Source organism: Lasioglossum baleicum, chromosome 1 (genome assembly GCF_051020765.1).
Source record: "Lasioglossum baleicum chromosome 1, iyLasBale1, whole genome shotgun sequence".
Taxonomy (NCBI): domain Eukaryota; kingdom Metazoa; phylum Arthropoda; class Insecta; order Hymenoptera; family Halictidae; genus Lasioglossum; species Lasioglossum baleicum.
Window position 1 is genome coordinate 11,279,301 of NC_134929.1, and position 10,084 is coordinate 11,289,384.

The 10,084-nt window shown below is 38.4% G+C and overlaps 3 protein-coding genes and 1 non-coding gene across 5 annotated transcripts; 2 read left to right on the plus strand and 2 right to left on the minus strand.

The window, feature by feature from the left end:
- Window positions 1-570: 570 nt before the first annotated feature.
- On the minus strand, window positions 571-643 carry Trnam-cau (transfer RNA methionine (anticodon CAU)). Its single transcript has one exon. It is a non-coding gene; the product is annotated as a tRNA-Met (tRNA).
- Window positions 644-2,074: 1,431 nt separating this feature from the next.
- Window positions 2,075-3,336, plus strand: LOC143210077 (uncharacterized). The gene is made up of 3 exons (XM_076426603.1): window positions 2,075-2,317; window positions 2,402-2,553; window positions 2,639-3,336. The coding sequence occupies exons 1-3, from the start codon at window positions 2,093-2,095 to the stop codon at window positions 2,907-2,909; spliced, it is 648 nt and encodes a 215-aa protein (XP_076282718.1). The 5' UTR covers window positions 2,075-2,092; the 3' UTR covers window positions 2,910-3,336.
- On the minus strand, window positions 3,149-5,098 carry LOC143209835 (uncharacterized). The gene is made up of 6 exons (XM_076426081.1): window positions 4,962-5,098; window positions 4,739-4,868; window positions 4,605-4,658; window positions 4,237-4,371; window positions 3,956-4,172; window positions 3,149-3,888 (listed from the first exon to the last, which is right to left on the minus strand). Exons 2-6 carry the CDS (start codon window positions 4,846-4,848, stop codon window positions 3,343-3,345), a joined length of 1,062 nt encoding a protein of 353 aa, XP_076282196.1. The 5' UTR covers window positions 4,849-4,868; window positions 4,962-5,098; the 3' UTR covers window positions 3,149-3,342.
- A 2,795-nt stretch (window positions 5,099-7,893) lies between these two features.
- On the plus strand, window positions 7,894-8,665 carry LOC143210627 (uncharacterized). 2 transcript variants are annotated; one of them, XM_076427763.1, is made up of 3 exons: window positions 7,894-8,066; window positions 8,166-8,302; window positions 8,373-8,665. In XM_076427763.1, the coding sequence occupies exons 1-3, from the start codon at window positions 7,997-7,999 to the stop codon at window positions 8,466-8,468; spliced, it is 303 nt and encodes a 100-aa protein (XP_076283878.1). In that variant the 5' UTR covers window positions 7,894-7,996; the 3' UTR covers window positions 8,469-8,665. The 2 variants fall into 2 exon arrangements, with proteins under 2 accessions (XP_076283878.1, XP_076283800.1); XM_076427685.1 differs by having other exon boundaries at window positions 8,166-8,665.
- Window positions 8,666-10,084: the final 1,419 nt, after the last annotated feature.

Consider the following 10,084-nt stretch of genomic DNA (forward strand, 5'->3'; position numbering starts at 1 on the left):
ATGTGGCTGTCTATTTCTGGTATTGCCAAATTATGGTTGTATGGGATTATGTGGTTGTATGCTTTAGCTAGCTTTTTAGTAAAGTGGGGCCAGTTGGTTGCTTTGAAATTGAGTTTATGGAATTCAGGATTAGGGGACCAGAGGGGGTAGTTGGAGTCAGGTAAGGAGAAGGTTAGTGAGAGTGCTGAATGGTCGCTGTCATAAGGAAGTGTCCTTGCTTTGCCGTTATTGCTGTCAGGGTTATTCTGGCGTCAACGAGGCATATATCCAGGTACGACCCGTCTGACGCGTCTGACCATGATCAACCAATTCTACTTTCTGCATATACTAAAGCACGCGAACCTGGCAGAACTTTACTCCATTTTCTCGCACGGTTTTAAGTAACCAAATCAGGAGCGACAGGTGTGAGAAAAGTCAATTTACAGGTCTTTTCCATCTACGCACGTACAGTTGCTAAAAATAGATACGATGCTGTATGTTATCGAAGGACTATAAGGATATCAGAACTATAAGAAAAAAGAGAGAGAGTGAGAGGTAACGATGAATATATTTATAATTTCAAAAAGAAACTGCCCCGGGTGAGGATCGAACTCACGACCTTAAGATTATGAGACTTACGCGCTGCCTACTGCGCTACCGAGGCGATATCAGCATTTTTCCTATCCAACTATTAAAATTGGAGTTTATTTTGCATTGGTAAATAGCGGAAAATGCAATTAAATTTTCTCTTTGCAACATTATATTCGCACAATGATTCTACCTTAGATGCGGTTAATAAATGCATAGCTTCCCCATGAAGTGTAAAACCCCAGATGTCGCCACATTGCGGGCAGTTATTCGTACGCCCGTAGTTTATATCCATTTCCCTTTTAAATAAAATTAATACTTTCTGTATTTTACAAATAAGATTCAACGTTACCTGCCATGTAACTGTCTAATGTGATAGTAATTCACAATAGAAAATTTCTGAGTATCTCAAAAGTGAACCCTTACGATACTTATCGAGCTTTGTGCCATCGAGCATAAAAATATGACAATACTTTTATTAACGACGAATACACTCTCATCATACGAAACAACGAGAATGGTAATTATTTTTCTCGGCGCTCAGGTTCGATCATTTTTCTACACTAAATGAATATAGCTTGAGGGGCATGAAACGTTATAGACAACGAGACTTTGAGAATCTATTCAAATAAAAATATACGGCCGCAGTCTCCAGTCTCAATTACGGAAGGATATAATTTGAATCCCTTTGTCCAGCTACGTCTTTTCTTCCGTTCAAAGAAGAAGTGTAATTTATCGGACAGTACTAACTAAAACTAAAGATTTGTTTTTTAACCTATTTTGCACGTGCTCCGATAATCTTCGTAGTTGTCGATACACGCACAAGGGGAATCTTCGACGTCGAAATCTATAATGTTGCGGAGACGGATGCCTGAACTATCAGGATAACAGGACTCGCTGGAACGGGACTTCCACCCTCGACAAAGGGTGAGTTTTCTAGGTACCCTGGTAGTCTGGTCCGCATTTACCAGCGCACAGTGATGGTTAACAAACTGTTATTATATCGATTTCGGTCCTCGGAACGCCCAGGGTTTCGCTGTTTTCGGCACAGTGCTGCTCTCTAGTCTACTTTTTAACTTGAATCAGAAGCTACATCACTGTTGGTATTTCAGATCGTGAGACACGAAACCGTATATGGTGATTGGTCTATTCCTTCTCCTATACCTTGTCTGTGGCATGGAATAGGACCGACAAAGATGATGCCACTTGCCACAAATGGCGCTATTTTCAAATTGTACATAAATAATTCTTGCATTGATTTACATCGTCCCTTACAGCCAATATTTCTTTATAAATTATACACATTCTTCTTTACTAAATGAAAATTGCAATTAAAAACAGGTCTGGCAATGTTTTGAATTATGGGACAGACGTGCAAGCGGACACAGGAATCACGAGTGAATAATATATTGTAGTCTGAAATTTAATTATGGTAAGTTTTAATCGTTCAATCGTATTTACATATCTTTGTTTAATTACACAGACACCGATGCTTGCAATATGTATATGAGATATTTCAATTAGAATGTGTAAACATAAAGCATGGCGACGTGTCAAAATGGCCGAACTCAACAAAGAGCTAAACGAATATCTCCTGAGCAATAAAAATGAGAAACAGTATAAAATCACGGTGCCATCGGTGACATTACCCAAAACGAACATTGGAAAATGGTTTGGAAGAAATGGCGATGAGGAAGCGGAAGAAGCAGGCTGGATGCAAGGGGCACAGAAGGAATGTTGCCCTAGTATGGTTAGTATACTTTCTAAACGTAACCTTAAACGTCAAATATTCGTTTGATAATGTGTAAATAAAATAATACTTCTCTGTTGACAGTCACGGATGCAAAGGCTGATCGCGTTCGTTGTATGCTTCGGCATGGGTATACTTTGTTTCTGTCTGTCAGCGTTCTATATACCGGTTCTATTGCTCAAAGCTAGGAAATTCGCGCTCCTATACACACTAGGGAGTGTATTCTTTCTTTCGAGGTATGTGCTACATTTAGACCAATCAAAACAATTGATCGTAACAACAAAAAAGTTTGACTAATTTCCAATCGAATGTATTTTGTAGTTTCTGCTTTCTGCTGGGCCCTCTAAGTTACTTAAAATCCTTATTCACCGCCGAAAGGAGATGTTTCACAGTGTCCTATTTCGCCACTCTAATCGGGACGCTTTATTTTGCTCTGCATTTACAGTCAACACCTCTAACAGTACTCTGCGCTGTCCTACAACTGATAGCTATGTTGTCGTTCTTAGTGAGTCACATACCTGGAGGTACCAAGGGTTTAATGTTTTTCACAAGAATGTTTAAGTCTTCTGTGAATTCTACATTACCTGTATGATACTATAGTTATTTAGGTGTATCAAATATACATACGTGAGATTAACACTGTAACGTTCATTTTGCATTTACAAAATATAAAGATTTTATATGCGACTGACAACCTGTTTATAAAAATGTTTTATGGTAAATCGAGTAAATATAATTACGTCGAAAAGACTGACACTTCCATGCCGATATTAGTTCTGTTATAAGAAACAGAGGCTGCAAGGATCATGGATACGGACTTAGTTCAATTACGGTTATATAAGTTTTGTATATAATGTATTCATATGTATAAAAAATACTTGCATTCTGTATTCTTACATTTCTGTACATTTTATATAAATGATAATAGTCTTGTACAATTGTATTTACACATTTCGTATTTATTGTAATTTAAAATAAAAATTATTAGCTCCAATTTTTCTGAGACACATATACATTAATATTGATTACTTTTTCTTCTGTTTCGATACTTTCGTGGCTTTCACGCGATTACTGTTACCTTGCAATCGTTTTACCTTCAATGGTAAATAGGTAACGTTCGCAACATTTTTATTTACATTGTAATCTGTTCGTCGTCTATATGTATTTTTACCAATATTTACATATCGCATGTGTTTCTTAATACTCGTGTCGTACTCATCGGTATGGTAATTGCTTAGGGAAATAAACTCATCGGTTTCCGTTTGTTGTGTAGTCGACTTATTGTTGGAGCTAATTGTTGCATTTGGAGGAATAAATGCTCTCTCTTTCCGCGAAGACCTGTACTTGTATACATCCGTGGATAACGTGAATTTAATAGGTCCAGAAGCATCTACTTCTGGCTCATTCTCGATGCTTATCATGCCATCTTTGGCTATCATCTCATCCAAGGGTTCTTCAGAATCCTTATATAATTGAAGTGAATTTTTTGGTAATGGTATATCTTTGAAAATATCGCATATTTTCATATAGAGTTGATAAAAGTGATGCTCTGGTGACTTTGCAACAATATCCTGGAAATAAAATAATATAAATGATATAGAGCGAGTAGAATATTAACTAGGTAATCATTGGTTGTACCTTAAGAGCACATGCGGCAGATGCAAACCCAATAGCATTTAATACCATGGTTTTAAAGTTAGGTAATATCAATATGGGTATCTTCTTATTCTGCGCCATCATAATAATATGTTTCACTAAAAGTTGTGGATCGATACCAGCATCCATTATCACACAAGACACAATATTTTTCTCCAATGATCTTGTAATAGCATTTAAACCCAGGACAACTGAATTTCTAAAAGTAGGAGCAGTATAAAAATTGTGAAGTATCGCTTGACACATTTAAGAAAAATATCTACAATATTTCAGTATTGGGAACGTATTCTTGTTTCTGAAGCGCTTCCAGCTTCACTTTACTTCGCTCCTCTTTGGTCATTTGTTTCAGCTCAGACCAAGGAATCATACGGCTTGGACGTTTTATGGCTGGCATCAATCTACGATTAATTGATTACAATTTTCTATATTCTTTGCTTTGTTCTGTACTGCATTTTTTATAATTCCTCCTTCTTTTGGTGGAAATAAATTCTACAGTCTTAAACTTGTTACATATAAAGTGTATCACCAGTGGTACACATGGCCTAAATGGATAGTTTAACGTGTACCATCGATGGTACACATAGCACAGAATGTGTTATTATACATTATATGTATATCTTGTTTAACTTACTTTTTTAAAAGCTGTTCCAATTGCGAACATTTCTGTGCTTCTCTTACAATCGGCCTGTAGAATGTGATGCCTGATTAATTACTTATAATTTATTTATTTGAAATGTCAGTACATATTATTAAACAGAAACCTACCAAAAACTGTCTTGCGGTTGTGCTAGAACGTTTCGCAATCCTTTGGCAGGTGTCTTTTTCGCTGACAGACTGTGTTTCTGTTGTAGTTTCGTTAATATCGGTGTATTCATGATGATCAGACTAAAAATCACTAAAAATTCAAATGTATCGATATAGGTTATGTTTTGCTATAAACACATGGTACATCCATGAATCATGAAGACAACTATGAATGTTCTGTTACCTTACGAAACATGACACCGCTGTGGAACCATGTGGAGCGGTAACAACATGGAACTAGCGCCCAGCCTATGATATCGAGTAATACATGTTGTCTGACCGGTCATGGTATACCAGGGGCTACAGAAATAAAAATATTCGAAAGACATATAATGTAGTTATATTTGAAGAAACAGAGTATATTAAGGTTATTTTTTTAAACATATGACACTTCACATATATGTAAGCTTCTTTTTTGATGAAAATTTATACTTTGCATTACCTAGGAAAGACAAGAATCGTAATGGAAAGAGTGAAGGATACTTAATTTGAACTTGCAGATCTTTTACGCAATGAGTTTCGAATGGTACAGTTTCGGAAACTATGAAATAATGACTAGTTTATCACTTCCCAGGGTATCGCCACTCAATGTATTTTTCTGTTAGCACGGAAATCGAACGCCATCTGAATTTCGTGTTATATAACTAACGGGTAAACGCGGGAATTTTAAATCCATACTACCCATTCCTTGCTAATTTATAATTTTTATTTGAAAATAAAACAAATTAAAACATTTTAATACATTTTAAATTCAGTATATTCAATATTGTAACACTTACAAAAAGTATATGTACAATTTTCTACTTATTAATAAATTCAAACCATATTATCAAGCGCGATAACACTGTTTCATTACAAATATTGCAAATTAAACATTATTTACAAACTTTTTCACAATGAGAATACATCAAATGCATATCACAGCAATTAACAATGAACTGGCTCAATAAAAAGCAAAATAATGTATAACACACATCCACACATATCGTATATCTCGTAACACACATCGAGATCGTACAACACACATCGCAACTCGCAGAACATACATCGAGATCGTATAACACAGATATAAGATGTGTGTTACGAGATGTACGATGTGTGTTACGATATATACGATGTGTGTTACGAGATATAAGATGTGTGTGGATGCGTAACACACATCGTATATATCGTAACACACATCGAGATCGTGTAACACACATCACCCACATCGTATATCTCGTAACACACATCGTGCATCTCGTAACACACATCTTATATCTCGTAACACACATCGTACATCTCGTAACACACATCGCAACTCGCAGAACATACATCGAGATCGTATAACACGAGATATAAGATGTGTGTTACGAGATGTACGATGTGTGTGATGTGTGTTACGAGATATAAGATGTGTGTGGATGCGTAACACACATCGTACATCTCGTAACACACATCTTATATCTCGTAACACACATCTTATATCTCGTAACACACATCGTACATCTCGTTACACACATCGAGATCGTACAACACACATCGCAACTCGCAGAACATACATCGAGATCGTATAACACGAGATATAAGATGTGTGTTACGAGATGTACGATGTGTGTTACGATATATACGATGTGTGTTACGATATATACGATGTGTGTTACGAGATATAAGATGTGTGTGGATGCGTAACACACATCGTATATATCGTAACACACATCGAGATCGTATAACACACATCACACACATCGTATATCTCGTAACACACATCGTACATCTCGTAACACACATCGAGACGTACAACACACATCGCAACTCGCACAACATACATCGAGATCGTATAACACGAGATATAAGATGTGTGTTACGAGATGTATGATGTGTGTTACGACATATACGATGTCTGTGATGTGTGTTACGAGATATAAGATGTGTGTAGATGCGTAACACACATCGTATATATCGTAACACACATCGAGATCGTATAACACACATCACACACATCGTATATCTCGTAACACACATCGTACATCTCGTAACACACATCGAGACGTACAACACACATCGCAACTCGCACAACATACATCGAGATCGTATAACACGAGATATAAGATGTGTGTTACGAGATGTACGATGTGTGTTACGAGATGTACGATGTGTATTACGACATATACGATGTCTGTGATGTGTGTTACGAGATATAAGATGTGTGTAGATGCGTAACACACATCGTATATATCGTAACACACATCGAGATCGTATAACACACATCACACACATCGTATATCTCGTAACACACATCGTACATCTCGTAACACACATCGTACATCTCGTAACACACATCTTATATCTCGTAACACACATCAACATTGTATAACATACATCGCATATCGCAGAACATACATCGAGATCATACAACACACATCGCATATCGCATAACATATCGCATATCGCAGAAAGCGAGGGTCATCTGTCCTTCCTTTGCGCAATCAACGATCGGCTGAGTGGCTAGACTACGACGAAGGACGACGACTGACCACCAAAAGAAGGTCATGGTGATAGTTTGGTGGTCTGTGGCCGGTTTGATTCACCACAGCTTCCTGAATCCTGGTGAAACCATTACAGCTGAAAAGTACCACCACCAAATCGACGAAATGCACAAGAAACTTCAAGGTTTGTGTCCAGCACTGGTCAGCAGAAATGGTCCTATCCTTCTCCACGACAACGCCCGGCCGACCCTTCAAAAGTTGAACGAATTAGGCTACGAAACTATCTCATCCACCATACTCACCAGATCTCTCGCCCACCGATTACCACTTTTTTAAGCATCTCGACAACTTCTTGCGTGAGAAATGCTTCAAATCCCAGAGAGATGCTGAAACGGCATTCAACGAGTTTGTCACCTCCAGGCTCCAGAATTTTATTCGACCGGAATAATAAGATTCTCCAACCTAATACATTGAAACCGTATATTTTTGTTTACAACTGTTTACAACGTGCACCAAAATACTGGCATCAATTCCATCTGGCGGACTGTTTGAGAATTACTCCTGCAAGTAGTGACATCTTTATTTCGTGTTATAGTACTAAATTCGTGCTAACAGTTCTCCTATTAGAGTGGCGATACCCTGTCACTTCCTGATGGAGAATCAAAACCGGATAACGTAGAAATAAGAAAACTGCTGAGATGAACTTTTGTGCAAATCTTTTATGGTCTTATTATGGCTTTCACAAACATGAATGATCCTAATATCTTATTTTGACCGCAATACAATCAAGGGACTTGAAATTTGTAGATACAATGCATTGGGTACAAAATTGCGTTTGTTTAATGCCACTGCTAAAAATCGGACATTTCAAATGCAACAACCTAATGACCTAATCTAATACATTGGTTTGATTTAATCAGAGACGATCATCTTTAGCCTGGACCAGATCATCTTTAGCCTGGACCAGATCATCTTTAGCCTCGATCAGATCATCTTTAGCCTGGACACGATACTGCCAGCAACTGTGCTATTCAGCGACACAGGCAAGTGGGCACAGGTGAGCACGGGCACCCACGAGATACTCGTCGATCCGCAATCTATCAATCATCTAGCAATCATCAATACAGCGCAGCGTCTCGAGCATTTGCGGCAAGTGGTACCAGCGGGTTTATCCATCGGCTGCCGTAACACAAGCGAGATATAGCAGTATAGCAGTGGACTGATGATCATCTAATATCCGCACCTCCCTGTACTGCAGTATTACACAAGAAGTGTGACGGTGTGCCCAGTCTCTCCGAACTAGTCAACATTCGTGTTATAAATGTTTATAATGTAATATACAGAAGTTATGTACATGTACAATAATATACAAACACATTATGTATGGATTTACAATGAATAAATAAGGACTATGTATTAAAAAGAGTATCAGCGTATTATATTTACTGAACCACCAATTTTTTCCAAACGTCTCACATGTTGTAGAGTTATACTACTAATAAGTTACTGTCAGTACAGTAACTCAAATCAGTATTTGGAATTGCAAAAATAGCGAAACTTTAAAAAACAAAAATATTCCAGCTTCTGATTTGTCGGTGAGTTATACTACTGGATTTCGTGCCACCTCCTTCGCTATCAAGTTCTCCTAATACTTCCTTAATTTTCGAGATTTTCGCCAATTTTCGACCGTCTGACTTGTCGTTGAGTTGTACTACTGGATTTCGTGCCACCTCCTTCGCTATCATATTCTCCTAATACAAAGTTCGATTTTTTTTAGAAAATCGAGAAAGTATTAGGAGAACATGATATTGAAGGAGGTGGCACGAAATCCAGTAGTACAACTCAACGACAAGTCGGACATACGGGAAAAACTGGTGGTTCAATAAATAAATACGTAGACGAGCTTCTTTATTACATTGTCTTTATTTATCGATTGTAGATTCATACATAAAATGTACACCAAAATGATACAATGTCTGTATTAATCTTGTGTCCTATACGTCGTCTGTGATAGAAACATCTAATACATCATGGAAGCCAATGGGTTCTAGTCTCTGCTAATGTAGACAACTGGGTTGTAGTCCATACTAACGTCGAACAGATTAGTTTTTGATCGACTTGATGCAGCACTAGCGTTTCTGAAAAAATCAAAAGCACAGAAAAAGTCAGGCGACAAAGCACTGCAAACTGCAACCACCGACGAGATCGTCGGTGTCTATGCCACAAATTTAATAACAGTACAGTGGGTTTTATTTCCCGATAACCTTTGATGATCTAGATGATGTAGGTTCTGTTCCATGCTAAAGATGATGTATATAGAAGCTGTTCCAGGCTAAACATGATGCGCAGACAAAAGTGGCACGGCCAATCCCCGGGCATGAGCACTCTCATATACTCTCTGGTCAGAGTATCCTCTCTATTTATATCTGTACCCTTAGAATGCCGAGCGAAACGACGCGACGCGATGCGTTGTAAACGGTGGCTTTGGGGTGCATAGGCGCGTCCCCGGCCGGGCCGGGCGAGGAATATCTCGTGGGTGGTGGAAAAAGAGGTAGGTGTTACGCCAGTGGGTCGGAGTGCAGGGGAATGGATAATGTGCAGAATACGCTCTCGAAAGGGAGCAGGACGGCAGAGCAGTGCACGCAGCAAGCCAAGATTGTCAAGATGGATGCTCGCCGCGAACGGTGCAGAGTATGGATTGTTGCCGCGTGATTCGTGAAAGAGACGAATGGCCGAGACCGTGGTTGTTGTTCGGTGTGGGGAAAATATTTGCGCGGCCCGGGAAAAAACGCTGTCGTTCACGGTGTGTTCTAAGCGTTCTCTGTGCTTCTACGGTTCA